The 19,885-nt window shown below is 43.0% G+C and overlaps 1 protein-coding gene and 1 long non-coding RNA gene across 2 annotated transcripts in view; one reads left to right on the forward strand and one right to left on the reverse strand.

Moving 5' to 3' along the window:
• The window catches only part of GABRA4 (gamma-aminobutyric acid type A receptor subunit alpha4), a 60,449-nt gene extending 44,879 nt beyond the window's left edge, over positions 1 to 15,570 (forward strand). The window contains exon 9 of the mRNA XM_081208917.1: positions 14,473 to 15,570. Within this exon, the coding sequence (XP_081065043.1) occupies positions 14,473 to 15,015 (543 nt within the window). The 3' untranslated portion in view covers positions 15,016 to 15,570. The remainder of the gene's footprint in view (positions 1 to 14,472) is intronic.
• Positions 15,131 to 19,885, reverse strand: part of LOC308595210 — a 173,604-nt gene continuing 168,849 nt past the window's right edge. The window contains exon 2 of the long non-coding RNA XR_014011919.1: positions 15,131 to 17,887. This is a non-coding gene — a long non-coding RNA (uncharacterized lncRNA). The remainder of the gene's footprint in view (positions 17,888 to 19,885) is intronic.

A 19,885-nucleotide genomic window follows, 5' to 3' on the forward strand; every position in this document is an offset into this window, starting at 1 on the left:
GTTCGAGTTCTGAAACGTTTGAAAACCAAAAACTCAACAGCCAGCAGCTAGGCCTCAGGATCTTGCACTCAGCGGAAGCTACGTGGCATGTTTGACTTCTGAGGTGTGTTCGAAAACCGAAGCATGTACTTCTGGGTTTATGGTGTTCGAAAACCGAAATGTTCGTCAGTGGAGACATTCGAAAACTGAGATACCCCTGTACACTCTTTTTCTCCCCGTAAAACCAGACCTCTTTGCTTTACTTCCTTGTTGCCATTTTCCTAGATAGGCAAGGAGGTCTGAAGGTCAAAATTATAGATTATGTTAAAGAGTAGGCAGCTCCATGTAGCATATTTAAACTTAAAAGTAAGCTTGTGGGGCCCTTATCCAGATCAGGATCACTGCATGTGGGGACGAAAGGTTTGTTTATTATCTCCTGTACCATCATTCCCAGCCGCCTCCATGCTCTAAGTAGCAAATAGAAAAAATCTCCCATGGGCACCAATGGGAGCTTCCACTCACTTTTCACTACTTGGTGTGGGGCTGATTCTGGGGGAAATCATAGTGGGAAAAGGAACGATTAAACTTCCCTTCTTTGCATGCTGTGGTCTCAGTCTACATTGCACCGCCATGATTACTTTAAAGATTGGATGCTGGACTTGCTGTGGGGTTGGTTTTTGGGACTGACTCCAACCTATGATCCTGGGACTCATGGTGTGACTCTTCTGTACACTTTTAACTAGGATTTTCAAGGCTAGAAAGCTTTGAAGCTGGGAAGGCTTCTCACAATTTTATCTTTCAAATTGGTGCCTACCATGTGTCAATGACATTTTGGAAAATCCTTTCCGAGACCATTCTTCAGGCTGCATATTCTCAAAAAGTTTCCCTGGCCCGGTCCTAAGAAAGTGGATTGGACACTACAGGCAGAGATGGAATTGTATACAGTCCTTGTTTAGTGCCATGTTTTAAGGGTGAGATAAAATGAACAGGAAATGCAGAGGCTTTTATTTTCACTTGACGCATCTGAAGGAAATTACCCTCCATTAAACTGTTATCGGAAGCAGACATCCACATGAGACATTGCTGTATAAAATGAAGCCTCAGCTCATTTAGGCTGACTCTGAGATAAAGCCACATCATCAAAGTGCTATCACACCATCTGAACTGGCCGAAAAGGCTGGGCATGTACTTTACACTCAGACTCAAAATATTACAGCAATAGAACAGCTGACATATCCAGCGCATGCTCAGCTCAGGAGTGAGGAACAAGGGTTTACGATCCATCACAAGAGGAAAAGGTTCCTTTGCCAATCAGCCAAGAAGAGAGACACAACAGGGCTGATAAATCCTACATGTCATGGAGCTCTAGTCTCCTTCTTCTTCACTCCCAGCCCCCACACTCAGTGTTCAAAGTCTCCCCTTGGGATCAGCCACCTCCCCCCCCCCGAAGAATACTCCTGGGAATGATAACATAGCATCATTCCCAAGGGTATTTTATTCCCAGGAAAGCCACAAGATTGCTGCAGCCAGGCAAGATGATGCTTGATGTGGTGGCAAGCTTTTAAAAAAGGAATCATCAGAAAAGAAGAAGTACAAAAGTAAATAGGAAGCGAAAAGGACATGGATTTGCATATGCTCTTCCCCAACCTGGTTTGGAGGCTGGCAGTGGGGGAGAAGCGCTGCTTTCCCCACCGCCAGCCCCACAAGCTCGGGGACAGGGGGGAGGCGGAGCGCCGCCTTCCCGCTGTTCCCTGACCTGGTCTTTTGGGCTGGTGATGGGGGAAAGCAGCGCTCCCCCCCGCCAGCCCCAAAGAGCAGGTCAAAAGGAACCCAAAGCCTCCAGAGCCCAGCGGGAACTCCCACTGGGCTCTGGAGGCTTCGGGTGAACGCACCTTGAACGCACAGAACGCACCTTGTTTTAGAGGGGGAGAACAAGAAATTATTATTTTTTCCTGTTCTCCCCCTCCTATGGTCCGGTGCGTCCTATGGTCCGGTGCGTCCTATGGTCCGGTGCTCCAATAGAGCAAAAAATACGGTAGCTACTTGCACTTTGACGTGCTTTCGAACTGCTAGGTTGCCAGGAGCAAGGACCGAGCAATAGGAGCTCACCCCGTTGCGGGGATTCGAACTGCCGACCTTCTGATTGGCAAGTTCTAGGCTCTGTGGTTTAACCCACAGCGCCACCCGCATCCCCCAGATATAATTACTATAATTTAAATAAGAACACATCTCACCGCAGTGGAGGAGACTGGGGCAAGGTGGCCCACATGCCTATTCAGGAGCTATTGATGGGCAACTTCAAAGCCTTTGTTCTCCTTTCTTATGGCTCCTCATTTTTATTTTATTTTTTAATAATTTTTTATTCATTTTAAAACATTTATATTGTCATACATTTTACAAATTTCCACCTCTTATACAATCTTTTGGACTTCCATCAGCTCCTCTGATGATCTCCTGTTTTTATAATTTCTCCTGCATTTCTTAAATTCATATTACCTTCATATCATAACCAATGTCAACCTTTCGTTCAATAAGGCAATAGTTTAAATTGTTCCCCTTACAAAACTTCCTGCAAACCTACAAATGTTTCAAATTCTTCCTGTTTATCAAGTTCTGCATAGTCCATCAATTTCATCCTCCATTCTTCTTTCGTCGGTAATTCTTCTTGCTTCCATTTTTATGCCACTAAGATTCTTGCTGCTGTCATTGCATATAAGAACAACTTACAATCATTTCTATTTATATCATCTCCTACAATGCCTAATAAAAATGCTTCTGGTTTTTTAATAAATGTATATTTCAACATTTTCTTCATCTCGTTATATATCATTTCCCAGAAGTTTTTATGGCTCCTCATTTTTAAACTGGACTTGGGCCAGGCTGCCCTTCAGATAGAGGTCTTCTTCAGTTAAAGGATTGCCATCTGTAAAGCAGGATGCAATGGCACCCTGTTAGAGCCATCCATGGCCAGTCTCATGTGATATGAATGCAAATATAATGAAAGAGTTTGATGGGGCTTGGAAATAATTTTAAACCTTCTGGTTGCTTCTGAGATTTACTTGTACTCCTGTAATTAAACTCTTCCCTGCCCCTGCTCTATCCACCGCAAGTACCAACATTTGGCCTAAAGCATAAGCAATTAAAATTTTTTTCTTGGTTAACCCAATGCAATAACTTCTCCAAACAGGCCTCCAAAGGCTATAAGTTTCACATGTCCCTTCGTAAGCTAATTTAACTTTGGTTACCTCATTGTATATGCACAAACACTGCCCTACATTGGTTTTACTAGCCCTTTCCTTATGGGCACTGCAAAAGCAATCACCCTTTCTTGCATTTCCCCCCAGGTCCCCCCTCTTTTATTTGTCCCCAGCTTCTCATAAAATAATAGCATTAAAACAAAAGCTTGCCGTGCTGCTTTATCCAAATTGTTTTTCTTTCGTTACCCATATTTTTGAGGCAACAAGTGAATAATTGGTTTCCACGAACTGGAAAATCATGCAAAATTCATGGGCCCTATTCTCCACTCCAGCAACAAACTTGATTTCATCTGAAATAAAAATGGGTTACATATAAGAGTTCATTTCGCCTCTGATTGCTTCTAGGTTCAGAGTTTCTTTGCTGGGGTGAAGTCATAAGAAGTAATTGGCTTGCAGGAGTTCATATTTATAGTATGCAGTTTGAAGATAATTGAAAAGAAAATACACAGGTGGAGTGTAGCTTGGGAGAAGATGCCTTAGAAGATTTGTGATAGGAAATACGGACCCAACAAGACTGATCTGAAGGTCACTTATGGTGACATTTCGAATTAGGCTTGTTAATCCATTTGTAGGAACACAGGAAACTTAAGATGTCTTCTAAAGGTTGTATTGTTCCTTATCTCATTGGCTTGGGGGGGTCGCATAACTCCATACCCTCTAACAATTCTCTGATGAAAATAGGGATATCCTAAGGAAAAGCGGGACATTCTGGGATAATAATAATAATAATAATAATAATAATGATAATAGTTTTCGCCAGCCACTCTGGGCGGCTTCCAATCGAGTGTTAAAAACAATACAGCATTAAATATTAAAAACTTCCCTGAACAGGGCTGCCTTCAGTTGTCTTTTAAAGATAAGATAGCTACTTATTTCCTTCACATCTGAAGGGAGGGCGTTCCACAGGGCGGGCGCCACTACCAAGAAGGCCCTCTGTCTGGTTCCCTGTAACCTCACTTCTCGCAATGAGGGAACCGCCAGAAGGTCCTTGGCGCTGGACCTCAGTGTCTGGGCTGAACGATGGGGGTGGAGACGCTCCTTCAGGTATACAGGACCGAGGCCATTTAGGGCTTTAAAGGTCAGCACCAACACTTTGAATTGTGCTTGGAAACGTACTGTGAGGCAATGTAGGTCTTTCAAGATAGATGTTACGAGGTTCCGGCGGCCACTCCCAGTCAACCGGCTAGCTGCCGCATTCTGTATTAATTGCAGTTTCCGGGTCACCTTCAAAGGTAGCCCCACGTAGAGCACATTACAGTAGTCCAAGCGGGAGATAACTAGAGCATGCACCACTCTGGCAAGACAGTCCGCAGGCATGTAGGGTCTCAGCCTCCGTAGCAGGTGGAGCTGGTAGACAGCTGTCCTGGATCAAATCAGAAACAGGGATGACTTCTGTAAATCTGTGACTGTCCTTGGAAAATAGGGACACTTGGAGGCCTGGGTCGCTCCCATTCATAACTGAAGGTACCTGCAATAGAAGCTTCTGCATGCAAGCTGATGCTGAGCCACTGAGTTACAGTCCTTCCCACATTTAGTTTCTAAGAAGGGAAAGCACTTACTTGCTATCTGGAGGGTTAGTACCTTTTTGCTACTTGCTACTTATAAACACCATGCTTTGGATTGTATGGATTACTGTGTGTGAGGCTGATAGATGGATGCCCTCCCTTGTGACAAGGGGTTTGACCTGGAGGAAGGTTGTTTTGCCCCTTCCAACAGTCTTATAACACACACACACACCCCTCAATCTTTTGCGGCTTCCCCAGTGGTTTTCAAATTATGTTCTGTGGAACCCTGGAGTTCCTCCGAAGCCTATTGAGAATCCTTAATGAGAAGATCAGAATTGCTGAGCAAGTTATTCCAAAAAGCCTATCACTATTCATCATCTCCTGCAATGTGCATCTGCAGGGAATATGGGGTATTATTTTATAATTCTATTCCAGGGCATGCACTCTGTTTATATAGGGTGAAATCAAGGAAGCCTTGCCAGTAGCCAGGATGAACTGAGTGTTCACCTAAAAATCTTTTCTGAATTATTCGCAGTATTCAGGATTCCCGTTATCTCTTCTCATTAAGCAAGCTGGCTGGGGCCGATGAAAGATGCAGTCCAAAACATCTGGAAGGCACCACATTGGCTACCCCTGCCCTAGAGGGATGCTACAGAGATGCTCAATGAGTCTCCTAGGGGTTGAGAGGTTGTTTTTTTTTTTGCCTTGCTTGGACTTCAGAAAGGAAGTTTGTTAAGTATCTCACAAGCCGCAATAGATGGTTGATAGGCCATGTGAGTCTGGCTTGGTGAGTCATAATGTATAGTGTGAGAGTAAATAGTGTTAGCAAAGTCACTTAAATGATGCAGGTGGAGACTGGAGAGAAAATAAAACCTATAGCAAATAATAATAATAATAATAATAATAATAATAATAATAATAATAATAATAATAATTATTATTATTATTATTATTATTATTATTATTATTATTATTATTATTATTATTATTTATATCCCACCCATCTGGCTGGGTTTCCCCAGCCACTCTGGGCGGCTCCCAATCGTATATTAAAAGCACAACACAGTGGTACCTCTGGTTGCGAATGGGATCCATTCCTGAGGTCCGGCTGTATCCTGAAGTTTACACTACTGGAGGTGCCACTTCTGCGCATGGCACGATTTAGCACTTCTGCACATGCGCAGAAGCATTTTTTTGCTTCTGTGCATGCACGCACAGCAGTAGACCACTTCTGCGCACGCAGCAAAACACTTCCGGGGGGCCCGGTAATGTAACCCAAAGTTCCACTGTACAGCATTGAGCGTTAAAAACTTCCCTAAACAGGGAATAGTTTTCGCCAGCCACTCTGGGCGGCTTCCAATCGAGTGTTAAAAACAATGCAGCATTAAATATTAAAAACTTCCCTAAACAGGGCTGCCTTCAGTTGTCTTTTAAAGATAAGATAGCTACTTATTTCCTTCACATCTGAAGGGAGGGCGTTCCACAGGGCGGGCGCCACTACCAAGAAGGCCCTCTGTCTGGTTCCCTGTAACCTCACTTCTCGCAATGAGGGAACCGCCAGAAGGTCCTTGGCGCTGGACCTCAGTGTCTGGGCTGAACGATGGGGGTGGAGACACTCCTTCAGGTATACAGAACCAAGGCCTTTTAGGGCTTTAAATGTCAGCACCAGTACTGAGGACACTGGTATAATTTGAGAAGAAAGGAACAGAGAGGTCTTGTCTTTCTTATTTTGGACTTTGTACATCAGAGAGAGACATTCAACCAATACAAGGGGGAAAACTCCCTCTGAACTACAGAACTAATCAGGACACATGGCACCTCAGCAAATTTATGCCCCTCTTCTTGGTTGCTAAGCAACACCTCCAGCCGTATCCCTTTTGGCTAGTTGACTTCAGTGCTAATGGAATTAACCCTTTAGTTGTGCCTGAATAGTGAATGAAGACATGAGCAGGGAGCATGGGAACGTGCATGCCAGTCCCACCTTGGCCTCCCCATGCCAAATTGCCCTGCCGAAGCCACCAAAGGGGGCTTCTTTGTGAGGACTTCCAACAAACAGAGCATTGGAGGACAATTGTGAGGGAAAGATAATGAGCATAACGGGAAACATTTGGAAACACTCTGAACTAGCATGCTTCCTTTTGTGCTGGCTTCGGAACAGAAGTTAAAACCCAACCTGTAGTTGCTACATGGGAAAGCAGCCTAGATAATCAGAGAATAAACTCTGCTAGTTTGAATTGCCACTAACTTTTAGTTTTGGGGGGTGGGGAATCCTATCATTTACTTTGAAGCAGACACCGAATGTTAGATGAGGGTTTGTGGGAAGCTGACCTAGTTTCTAAGCTGCACTCTCCAGGGGTACATGACAAGGGTTAAATATTGTGCTAATAAAGATTAGGAGATTACCAGCAAAGGAAACATTTTGCCTTGACCTGATTCGCAAGGAAATGCTTTATCACAAGAATTTGTTTTGTTTTTTTAAAAGAAAATCCATACATCTTTAAATATACAATTTATTGGAATAAAAACAAGAAGAACCTAACTCAGGAGCATGAAGAATATAATAATGATTTTCATGAAAAATCCCAAGTGGGAACCTAACTAGTTCTTTGGAAGGATATGTGTCTGCTATCAGTATTCCACCCATCTCCCTGCTGGTTTTTATCTATTTTATTTAATAAACTGCATATGCTGCCTGATTGTAAGAAAACCTTTAGGCGCTTTACAAAAATAAGGTCTAGTAAAAGAAACACATAACTGTGGGATGGGATTTAATGGGCAGGAGAGGATATTAATTGTGATTTATCCCTCCAGGTGCCCATTTGTGGGGGTTGAGTGGAGTTTTAAAACCCCACCCTTAGCAGCAAAATTAAAAGCATAGAAATCAGACTGTAAAACCTTGTTTTGAGCAAGTCCAGCTATGGAGTGAGCTGTGGCTCTCCCTATCTCACCCTGCTTAACAAAGAATCAGGCAACGACTTGGGAAGTAAGTTTAAAAAGATGAATTACTCACTTATAATATTACAATGGCAGCAGTAAAAACTATGCAGCGAAAATACTTACAGTATAGGTAAAGGTAAAGGTACAGCTTTTGGCATGTACCTAAAGTTGGAGCAAGTGGAGGCATGTCTTGCATCCACTGCTGGTCAACGGAAGAGAGAGAGGAACAGGAAATATCATTTTCTCCTTCCTTTCCAGCAGCGGAGTGGAAATGGCATCACACAAAGCCCACCCTCCCAATTGTATTTCTATGGTTTGAGTATCTGAGTATCAGCAATGCAATTCTGTTGTATTAACCCCTTCTCATGCTAACTAGCAAGAATATGAATGCTAGGTTTGGCTACTAATCTCCCACAATAACATGATGCCATTGTATTGGCATCCATCCATCCATCTCCTTGCCAGTTCAGTGCATATTGCTTCCGGCGGAGAGCAAAACACTGAATGTGGTGTCACTCTAACTACTGCAACAGTGCCATTCCTTCATTCAAGGTACCATTTTAGAATAATCATAGGCTAGTCCAGTCTTCTCCAGCCTGTTGCCCTCCAGATGTTGCTCCATTACCCCTAGGCAACATGACCAATGGTCAGATATGAGTCCAATAACATCCGGAAGACACCAGGTTGGGAAAGGCTGGGTAGTCTTTCCCAGGAGGACTTAAAGTAGACTGGGAGGGCAGGAGGGTAGATTCTAGAATGAAGAATAAGAGTGTTGGCTGCTTTGTGCTAGGAAGACTCCAAATATTAAATTCTGCAGTTGTTCAGCTTGTGGGGCAGATACATATCTGAAGCAGCCTTGCATCCCTGCAATGTTTCTCTAGGCTGCTTTAGTGTCTAAGCCTTGAGCACATTCTGTCCAGAAGCCTGCAAGCTATGCCTGCAAGAGATGCCCCGCAGCTCTTAATGCATGGAGTATCATCCAGCCCAAGCTGAGCATGCTTAAGTCCCATTTATTTCAATGTGTGAGAGCTAATGATCATAATACATATATTGGATTGTATGTCTGTGGGCAGAGTTGCCTTCTTTTAGCTTTGGTATAGTGCTTAATTTTAAAGTTATCTATAGGATCCTCCGCCGAAGAATTGATGCTTTTGAATTATGGTGCTGGAGGAGACTCTTGAGAGTCCCATGGACTGCAAGAAGATCAAACCTCTCCATTCTTAAGGAAATCAGCCCTGAGTGCTCACTGGAAGGACAGATCCTGAAGCTGAGGCTCCAATACTTTGGCCACCTCATGAGAAGACTCCCTGGAAAAGACCCTGATGTTGGGAAAGATAGAGGGCACAAGGAGAAGGGGACGACAGAGGACGAGATGGTTGGACAGTGTTCTCGCAGCTACCAGCATGAGTTTGACTAAACTGCGGGAGGCAGTGGAAGATAGGAGGGCCTGGCGTGCTCTGCTCCATGGGGTCACGAAGAGTCGGACACGACTAAATGACTAAACAACAACAACAACATAGGATCCTCATCATCATTGATCTCCAGCATTATAAGAGCTAAATATTTACTCCTTATCTTCATATAATTGGATGTCATAGAATCATAGAATTGTAGAGTTGGAAGGGACCCCAGGGGTGATCTGCTCCAACCCCTGCAATGCAGGAATCTCATCTAAAGCATCCATGAAAGATGGCCATCCAACTTCTGCTTAAAAACCTCCAAGGAAGGAGAGTCCACAACCTCCTGAAGGACACCGTTCCACCGCTGAACAGCTCTTATTGTCAGAAAGTTTTTCCTGACAATCTCCTGTCTTGTAACTTGAAGCCATTACTCAAACATGGGGGGGGGGGAATCAGTGTCCCATATACTGGAGGGGACATTTCAGCTGGACATTAGGAGAAACCTTTCGATGGTTAGAGCAGTTCAGCAATAGAACCGATTACGTAGAGGAGAGATGGGGAACCAGTGGTCCTCCAGATGTTTTTGGATGACAACACTCATCTTTGATTTAGAGCAGGGTTTCCCAAACTTGTGTCTCCAGCCGTTTTTGGACTACAGTTTCCATCATCCCTGACCACTGGCTAGCTAAGGGTCATGGGAGTTGTAGTCCAAAAACAGCTGGAGACACATCTGGGAAACCCTGATTTAGAGGGTTGATAGGAGGCTTTCCCTTGCTGAAGGACTTCAAAGCAGGCTAGTCATCAGTTGAACATGATTCAGCTTTGGGTTTTCTGCACTGAACAGAAGGTTGGAGGAGATGCCCTCTAAGTCTATGGTTTTATGTTTCATGCTCCCCCATGTAAAATATTTCCTACACATTGTAAGCCATCACATATGAGGAAGCATTTAGATATACCATCTCCATTATATTCTGGAATTCTGTGTCTTGCTCTCTAAATCTACTGTGGTATGCTTTTTACTTGTTCATTTGTTTCCATTGTTTGTAATTTTGGTGGTGCTGATTAATAGGCAGGTGAGCTACCTGCTGCAAATCTCAGCTTTTGTAATCTCAGCTTTTGCCGGGATGCACAGTTTCAGTTCATGCTAAATTTGCAATCTGACTTCACTGGAGTGCAAAATTGGCTTGCTTGTCATAAGCTGCTAATACAAGCAAAACAATATAATACTTCTTTTTCTGGCTCAAGTGGAGGATTATGGTGGCTCAGAGGACTTTCTTCTTCTTCAAAATTTGCACTGCAGGTGAACAGCTGTTTCTAATGGGCAAACCTTGTTAAAAATCAAAGCGCATGGGTTGGCTTATACTTGAGCACCACGTTTGCTTGATAACAAGCGGTCACACCTAGAGAGTTTAGTTGGTGAGGAGGAAGCAGCGGAGGATCTGTGAGTTGTTTTTGCAAACAGAGATTAGTAGCTCCTCTCCCCCCACCCCTCGCCGCCCCTTATTGTATCAAGATGGATTTTGAACCATAAGGTGAGACACACAATCTTATTGAACAGAGCTGCCATAATGTTTAACAATAGATTAGACAGATTTGCAGCAAATTATGCCAACGGCATACTCCATTGCATTACACACGGTCAATTAAATGTGCTTCCATTTGGAAAGAGACGGCTGCAGCATTAATTACAATATTTATACATGCCTGCAAGGAAGTTTGCCTAGTTATCATACCTTTGTGCCAAATAGAGCTGATAAGATTTCCACAAGTGACTGTGCTGATGAAAAGAGCATCTTGTGCGAGCCCTTGGGAGAAATCAAAAAAGTTTAAAGTCTGCTGTTTCTGGCTGTCAAACACACACACACACACACACACACACACACACACACACCTTTTCAAAACAAAGAATATTCAAAACATTGTGTTGGATAGGTAATGACTAAATGCTTCTGGAAGGGGAGATCTCAGAAGTAAATTCTGCTTAATACTGCAAGTTTTGGCCTACCTGAAGTGAAGGCCATGAACACACTGTCAGCTGAATGCATAACAGAGAACACCTCTGAGGAAAATTAAACTCTCTTTTTTTCCACAATAAGGTGCTTCGGATTCCATTTTGAAAGGAAAGCATTTGCATTGTGTAATGGTTCTAGGGGTTGCTCGTGCGTAAGCCGGTGCAAACACCTGGCTGGGTTGCCTGAGTGAACCTTTTCTGTCCGGACAGCCACTCACCCGTGGCTGTCTCAATCGCTGGCAGAATCCGTCAGTGGGCGTTTCTTAAACTTCTTCCAGCAAAGAAGCTCTTTGACGCCTAGTCTCCTCCTACTCTCCCTGCGCGAAAGCCTTCTGCGCAAGGAGGGCGTAGGCAGCAGCGGACCTCTACTCTCCCTGCTAGTCCCCAGCAAGGAGTCATGGGACCGCCTCGCCGCTTCCCCCATCTGCCCCCCTTTTCCACTGGTGCTACGCTGATTCTCTTCCCCAGAAGATGGGCTGCCTCTCCCAATCCCGGGACGCTCTCTGGAATCCCTCTGGATCTTGCTCTCTCCCTCCGGCACTGATGGCAGTTCCCTGACACATTGCAATGTATTTTGTATCAGTTTCTGTGGGGAACAGTATCAAAGGTTACCCTGTTCATAAAAAAACCCATCCTGTTCATCAAAACAACACCCCAACCTTGCATAATCACCATTCTAGTAAATAAACAATAATAACATATCAGGCAGAGGTCCTTGAAACAAACCTTTATCTTTAAACGGTTTTATTTTCCACTGTTATTCTTCTTCTGTCTCTTCATGCGGTGCATTCTCAAGTGGCCGAAAAGCTGGCAGTAGGCCTAATAGGAACAGGGTTCAAAAGACCACATTAAAGAGCTCTTCCTGTATATTATACATTATTGTGGCAGCACACAATCATATTTTTGGGTTCCTCTTCAAATGTAAATGATTTGTGTGGGAAACAATTATGTTTCCTTCCTAACAAATCCCCACTCCCATTGTGCCATCATGTAGAGCACTCAATGGCATAACCGAGTTTTCTTACCATTTAATTACTCTGTGTTTTCAAAGATGTGCACATTGCCACTGGATTTCTCTGCATGTTTGAAGGCTTAAAGTGCTTTACAGTGGTACCTCGGGTTAACTACTTAATTCGTTCTGGGGGTCCGTTCTTAACTTGAAGCTGTTCTTAACCTGAAGCACCACTTTAGCTAATGGGGCCTCCTGCTGCTGCTGTGCCGCTGGAGCACGATTTCTGTTCTCATCCTGAAGCAAAGTACTTAACCCGAGGTACTATTTCTGGGTTAGTGGAGTCTGTAACCTGAAGCGTATGTAACCTGAGGTACCACTGTATTGTCAAGGATTTCTTAAGTAGCAGTGAATGCTCTGTTCTCAGAGTGTTATAAACTTCTATGCACAATTACACAACCTGTGTGTACGCCCACATGGTACATTGCTCTTCCCCCCTTTTCGAGATAAAAGAATTGTGAAGCTCAGTTGTATACGTGTATATCCTGCCACATGTTAGGTTGTACGTGTAACAAAGGGACTCTACTAAGTGTATGCCATTCTGCAGGCATGCCACTCTTTTAACTCTCCTCAACTTTGCCTATGCTTATTTCCCCTCCCCATTCCACTTACTCAAGCCAAGGCATAACCAATGTGGTACTTGGGATGTTGATGGACTCCAACTCCCATCAGTCCCAGCCAGGATGGCTAATGATCAGCGATGATGGGAGTTGTAGTCTAACAGCATGAACGCCTTAACAAATCAGCACACTGGAAAACTGGAGATGGATTTATACATCAAATTGCATGTTTGTACATGTAGAGGGTTGGTGGCATCCTTTTGTCTCACAAGACAATGGAGTGCACCTCTGAAACTGCTGGAGAATCACAGCGCCTGCTGTGGCTGCAGGCCTGGGCAGTGTGTTTGGACGTAAATGTATGCATGGCTGCAACTAAAGACTACAAACCTATACCCATTTACCTGCAAATACGTTCCTTTGAACTCAGAGACACTTAATTCTGAGTAGGCACATACAGAATTCTGCTGTAAAACCATTTGTCATCAGAAGCAATGCTGGATACAAAAAGATATCCACAGTGTTCAAAAAATTTCACAGACTCATCAAATTCCTATGTTCTTTGGTACTGCGAGAGAGAGCATTACTTTGGGTCAAGATTTATTTTGTCAGGAAGAAAGAATGCTCAAATGAGTTACATCATTGGTGTTTATTCAATTAAGATTTTTGTTTTTTTTTACTCCCTGAAAATTGGAGCCACATTTAGCCATAGCTGTGAGTATTAAGGTCAGTCACACTGCACCATTTCACACTGGGCTAAGCATACAAGCGCTGCCAGAGGGAAGATTGGCACGTTCAATCTCTATGAACAAGCTTTACATTCAGATTTGAAATTCAGTCTGCATGAACTATGCAAACTACAGTGTGCTGATAACATTTCCCACCCGGGGCTTTATTAAAATGGGCATAGAGTTGTGCTAGAACACAGCTGAGTTCCTGGGCTATTTCCAGAAATATCGATGTGGCTTGCTTTACATGGATCTTTCCCATGGATATTGTCCCTGTTGTCAGACAAGAATGAGGTTGTAGACAGAAGTGGTAGAATAATGGACTGTACCACTTCTGACTACACATTGGAATATTCCCACACATTGAGAGGTTTGTCCATTGTATGTAACCTCCGTCTACTCTATGCAAAGTAGCTCTTCAGGCTGAAAGTTTTAGCATGACCTTGATCGACTGGTTTATTACATTTTGGGAGGTCTTTATGTAGGGGACCATATAACTCCCTGTACTCTGCAGTATGAAATGCTACAGTCTGGAATTCTACCGTGATATAACTTTATGTAATATGCCGAATAGCTTCTCAATCGTCAGCAACCCAAGCAAAATAGTGTCTACATTGACACATCACAACGAAAATTCAGTGAGATAGTTTTCTAACTATGATTGTCTAACTGGCCATATGAATATGTTGCTATGTAATGGAAATAAGAGATTTCATGTTGACCAACAAATTTGCACTGAATGCCCTAGCCACATTCCTAAATTTCAGGATTTTGCTCATGCAAAATTCTTTCTAAAGCTGCAGATGTTCTTTTTGTGTCAATTTTTTATTAAACTTTAAAATCTTTAGATATAAATTCCAGATCCCAAATTTGTTATACATTTCTCTTTAAACTTTGACCTCCTGCTCCCCCCCTGCTGTTCTTAATCCCATCCCATTTACATATTGCATTTTAATAAACTTTTCACCTAGGACATTCTCTTCTATTTCATATATTATCAAATTTTCTACCCCTGCTCATATTTCAAATCCTGTTCGCGATTTCATCTGCTCATGATATTTTCTGATGTTGTTCTTTTTCATATTGCAGAGTACGGACTCAAATTCAAATGTGAGAAAAAGAACTAATACTACCGTACAGGCGGAAACGGAGGGCGTCAGGAGAATTGATACAGGAAACAGTTCCATGCCACCTTCAACGGTAACTCAGGGGCCTTCGGACGTTATGCCCCGATCTCCTTCAGCATCAAGTCCGAACCCCTTCAGCCGAATTAGCATATCAGAAACATTGGCTTCTGCAAGAGCTACTCCTTCAGCTCCTCCCTCTACCCCAGTTTTAACAGGATATATACCCCAGCAAGCCACGGCTGGATCTCCAACCATTCATCGTTTACTTGGATCTAGACTGGAGCAGATTCAGACTACAGCAAATACTTTGGGGGCGCCTTCCAAGTCGTCAGTCATCGCTCCTCCTCCTCCTCCTCCTCCTCCCCCACCCTCAAGCTCTGGCACCAGTAAGATAGACAAATATGCACGCATTTTGTTCCCCGTCACCTTTGGAGCATTTAATATGGTCTACTGGGTGGTGTATCTATCCAAGGACACGATGGAGAAATCAAAAAGTCTAATGTAGTCTTGCTGCTATGTAGTAGGTTTTTTCAGAAATTTATTCTACACACATTTGAATGCAGAGTTTCTTCTTTTAAAGCTATTTTTTAAAAAAGAAACCTTTAATGCTTATTTTATAAAAAAAAGAGAGAGAGAAAAAGCTCTGTGCTCGTTTTCCCATGGTAAAGGGCAGGTATTATAAGAAAAATTAACGCAGCAAAATGGAGGGGCAGGGAGTATGGACACTGTCTTCCAGGCCTTTTTGAAATGGTGTTCTGTTTGAACAAAAATGCATGGGGCCATTGGGAAGAACAGAGATGGGAAGCAAATATATTATAGTGATATACAGATACATGTATACAATAAATGTGGTCTGGCTTTCCCGAAAGTGTGCCTCAGTAAGTAGAAGCAGATGTTTTCATGGCCTAGCTTCAGGATAGTATTCTCTCCTGTGAGTTGGGGTGGCTGTGAATTGGAGGTTATTCATACCTTTGCTGGTAAAGACACACCCTGAAAAAAAATGCATTCATGTAGTGGAAAGCAAAGCAAAAAAAAAAATGTTGTACGTGGGGAAGCTTTAGGAGAAAAGAGCTATGCAAATAAGGGGGTAGATAATTTCCACTAAACAAAATGCACAGGCAATTATGTTTTTGAACTAAGCTTGGGTGGGTCTTAAGGTAAAACACTTGCACAAAATCTTTTTGGCTGGCAAATTAGGGTCATGACCAAGCCCAATTTAAGTCAGTTCCACTAATATGAATGGGACACAATAGTGCTAAGCTTGAATTGGATAATATAACCTGTCTAAGTAAACTGGAACTTGCATCATTTAAATCAACTTGCTAGTTGCATTGCCCTGCATTTCATGTGCATCCTCCATAAATCATTTAAGCATCATTCTTGCATTTAAGCTATGTTAGGTTCAAGATCACTTAATGTTTACCCTTCAACAGTTGTTTTTATAGAAAAGGAGTACCAAATGGATGGATTTGCCCCTCTACTTTCCGTGATATTTTTGTTTTTCCTTCCCTCGCTTGCCAGGATGTTTCCCCTCTTCACTTGCTTTGATGTCTTTAGCTTAGATTTCTAATACATCTTAGTTTGAATATGTGAATATTGAACCAGGGCCTGGTTGTTGTTCCTGTTTCAGTGGCCTTAATCACAGTAACTTCAGGTCTCTCCACTGTGGCACTGAGGCTGCTTCCTGTGGATTTTAACCTAGGTACTTCTGTGACATTTGTATGTAGGAACCTATGTTTCCCACATGAATGTTGAACAGACTCTATCTGACCATGGAACTGGGTCATGGCAAAGCGATTCCCATACCCGTGTCAGAACATAAGAAATGAGCCAATTCTGAGAGTACCGTGTTTTAAGCACTTTACTGGTTTAGCCGAATTGTACAACCTGCAGCACCAACCCATAAATATTTAGAATGTGGATTAGTGACAGCTACAAACTACAAATGTTAAATTTTGGCAGCACTGCAGCAACATTATGATAACATTGCACTGGAGCAAACATTTACGACTTCTGTGAGCTAGTCCTACGGGATTGCTTTGGAGAGCCGTTTGTGTTTCTCTTGAGTTACAGCTCTGAAAAGAAAAGAAAGATCAAGCTCGGAAAGTATTGTTTCCATCAAAATTGTATCTCTCCTCATGTCTCCTCTCATTTCTGCATTTCTTCTTTATCTGTCCACGAGTCTCCCCACTCCCCACCATATTTCACCAAAAGGCAGTCAGCCAATATGGTACAAGAGGGGTAGGTCAGAACATTGGCATGGGAAATAACTATGAATACTTCCTTCAACATTTTGGTATGTCTGTCTGTATTGCAAGTTGTGAAGGTTCAGGTGAATGAATAACTTGCTAGGATCACCCCTAGAACACTACAGTGGTACCTCGGGTTACAAACGCTTCAGGTTACAAACTCCGCTAACCCAGAAGTAGTTGCTAGTTGCTAACTAAGTAAGTAGTTAACTAAGTAGTTGCTAGTTCCGCTAACCCGGAAGTAGTTGCTCCGGGTTGCAAACTTTGCCCCAGGATGAGAACGGAAATCGCACGCCAGCAGTGCAGCGGCAGTGGGAGGCCCCATTAGCGAAAGTGCGCCTCAGGTTAAGAACGGTTTTGGGTTAAGAACGGACCTCTGGAATGAATTAAGTTTGTAACCCGAGGTACCACTGTACTTCTGTCTTCTCTCTAGTAGTGTATTCAGTGCCTTTAAAAGCAGGCAGCCGTTATTGCCCATGTTTTCCAAAGATATATTGACAAAGTCCCTTAAAAAAAGCCTGTTTCCAAGCTTTCTTCTTATAGTTCACCTGGTTTCATACTGTTCTAAAAAGAGCCTTCTACAGTGCAATGAAGAAGCACTGCCCATCACTGCGTAACTCTTGACTGTTTTCGATTATGCATAGTGCAGAGAATGTGAATTGAATCAAGTTTTCCTCCCTTTCCCATAAAAATACAAGAAGTTGGGGTCCTCCAGTGAAGCTGAAAGTTGGAAGGTTCAGGACAGAGAAGAGTGTTGTCACACTCAGGTATGGCTGGCCACTGTAAGAACAGGTTGTTGGGCTAGATGGGTGCTTGGTCTGATATTAAAGTTACTTGCATTCTTACGGCTTCAGCCCAATATACCTGAAGGAGCATCTCCACCTCCATCGTTCAGCCCAGACACTGAGATCTAGCTCCGAGGGCCTTCTGGTGGTTCCCCCAGCATGAGAAGTGAGGTTACAGGGAACCAGGCAGTGGACCTTCTCAGTAGTGGCACCCGCAATGCGGAACGCCTTCCCATCAGATGTCAAGGAAATAAACAACTCTCTGACTTTTAGAAGACATCTGAAGGCAGCCCTGTTTAGGAAAGTTTTTTATGTCTGATCTTTTATCGTGTTTTTAGAGTGGCTGAGGAAACCCAGCCAGATGGGTGGGGTATTACCGTGATAACAACAACAACAACAACAACAACAACAACAACAACAACAACAATTCTACTTCTGAAATGGGGGGCCTCCTGTTCTAATGGAGGCTCCCCATGCATTTCTGAATCCTGATCTTCTAGGGTTTTAAAACATGTGGGGCATCTCTGTGAGTTTAGGAGGGGCCTCACTTCAGAAGTAGTAGCCAAACAGAAGAGCAGTCAAAAGGAACGGCACAATAAAATAGGCAGAGCTAAAGGTGTGACCAGGTGACCTGTCTCTACCTTCATGGCAGTAACTCCGACTGTGGTACAGACGGCTCTATGCATGGCAGCTAGCTAGAATACTATCTTTAGATAACGCCATTCTTGCTTAACAGACTCTACAACTGGTAAGCCCAATGTTATTAGAATTCCACAGATGGTGGAACTAGTGAAATGAATTAATGGTTTTATTATTGCCCCATATTTAAGTTAGATTCTGAGAGGGGTGTGTGGTAGTCAGAGTTAAGCCTGAGCCCATACAGGTGATCAAATTGTCCTTAAATGAGTCCTCTCTCTCTGAGGCAAACTAGTTTGAATCATTCAGGTGCAGATTCACGGTAAAATACGTGTCTGTGTCCGCCTCCACATTCTGGAAATTTCAATATTGTAGCTGTCCAGTTGGAATGTTTTGTATTTATTTTGAGTCATGTAGTACATTTATGAAGCAAAGACTGGGAAATCAATGCATTACAGATGGCACTTACAGAAGCCTTTTTCTCTGTCACACCTTGTGAATTTTGGACTCTGCTGAAAGTACATAACAATGATTCAAAGATTTCAAAGACCTACAAGTAGTAGATAGTAAAAGCTTTTTGGTTGGGTTACATTATTGTTTCTCTGCCTTTATGAAATCACATTGTTCATTTCCTCCATGCCATCTTGGGAATTGGGCCTGTACGATGACTAAGCAAACAAGCTGTATATAGTCTGCTAGCTGTAGTTAGTGGGCTACCAGGGGCTTGATAAATTATCATTTTTTGTAGTATGCTGGCAGCTATCTGGCAGGCCACAGTGCATGACTGGTGGGCTGTGTTTGGCTTGGTGGGTTGCGAGTTGTGCAGACCTCTCTTGAGAATCAACTAATTGCTTATATTCACTCATCAAGATGGCTGCAGCTGTTCTTGAGTAAGTAGCAGGTTCACACTGAAGTTTCTTTACATGGCCAGACACCCAAGTACACTGCTGTGTGTGGCAAAAGAATAGTTTGTTCATGTGAAGTAGGCCCCAGCCTCCTACACTCAATGCTCCCACCATGGGCGCCATCTTTCTTGACTTCTTCATATTCTTCTTGCACCATATCTGTCTTCAGCTCCACAAGTAGCTGGGCCCACTGCAGTTAATAACTAACAATCAAGTCTCCTTCTTTCAGCTATCCAGACAGAGTCACAACCCACAAATACAACTTGTTTACTGGTTACTCCAATAAAGCATGCAAAATTGCTTGCTTCCCCTCTGTTTGAGATGACCTGGGCTTCATTGAAGCAGTTTCTAGTCAGAGGAGACACAGATTTTCTGGGTGCCTCAGAAGCCTGCAATATTGCTGTTAAGGTTGCTTTCATCACCAATCTACATTCTTCCCTCATCTGACATGCGCCCTCCCTCTCGTACTTCTTTCTTCATTTGAATGGTGATTGTCCTTTCATGCTGTCATTCTTCACCAATGGCCATTTTAAAAAATGCTGGGAAATCATGAGTAAAGCCCCAGATTCCCTACAGTTCCCCACCTCCCAACTCTGGGAAGATCAAACACAGCAGTGTCTAGGAAGTGGCAAAGGAATAGGGCAACCAATATCTCCCTGGAATTGTACAACTTGAGAATGGAAGTAGCCCCTTATAGATTTGAATACAGAGCAAGATTTCCTTTCCCTCTTAAGAAAGTTTCTGAGGCTATTTTCAAATCTTTTTCCTTTTAATCTGTCGTTTTACAAGAGATCATATAA

Source organism: Podarcis bocagei, assembly GCF_964188305.1.
Source record: "Podarcis bocagei genome assembly, chromosome: 9".
NCBI classification, from domain to species: domain Eukaryota; kingdom Metazoa; phylum Chordata; class Lepidosauria; order Squamata; family Lacertidae; genus Podarcis; species Podarcis bocagei.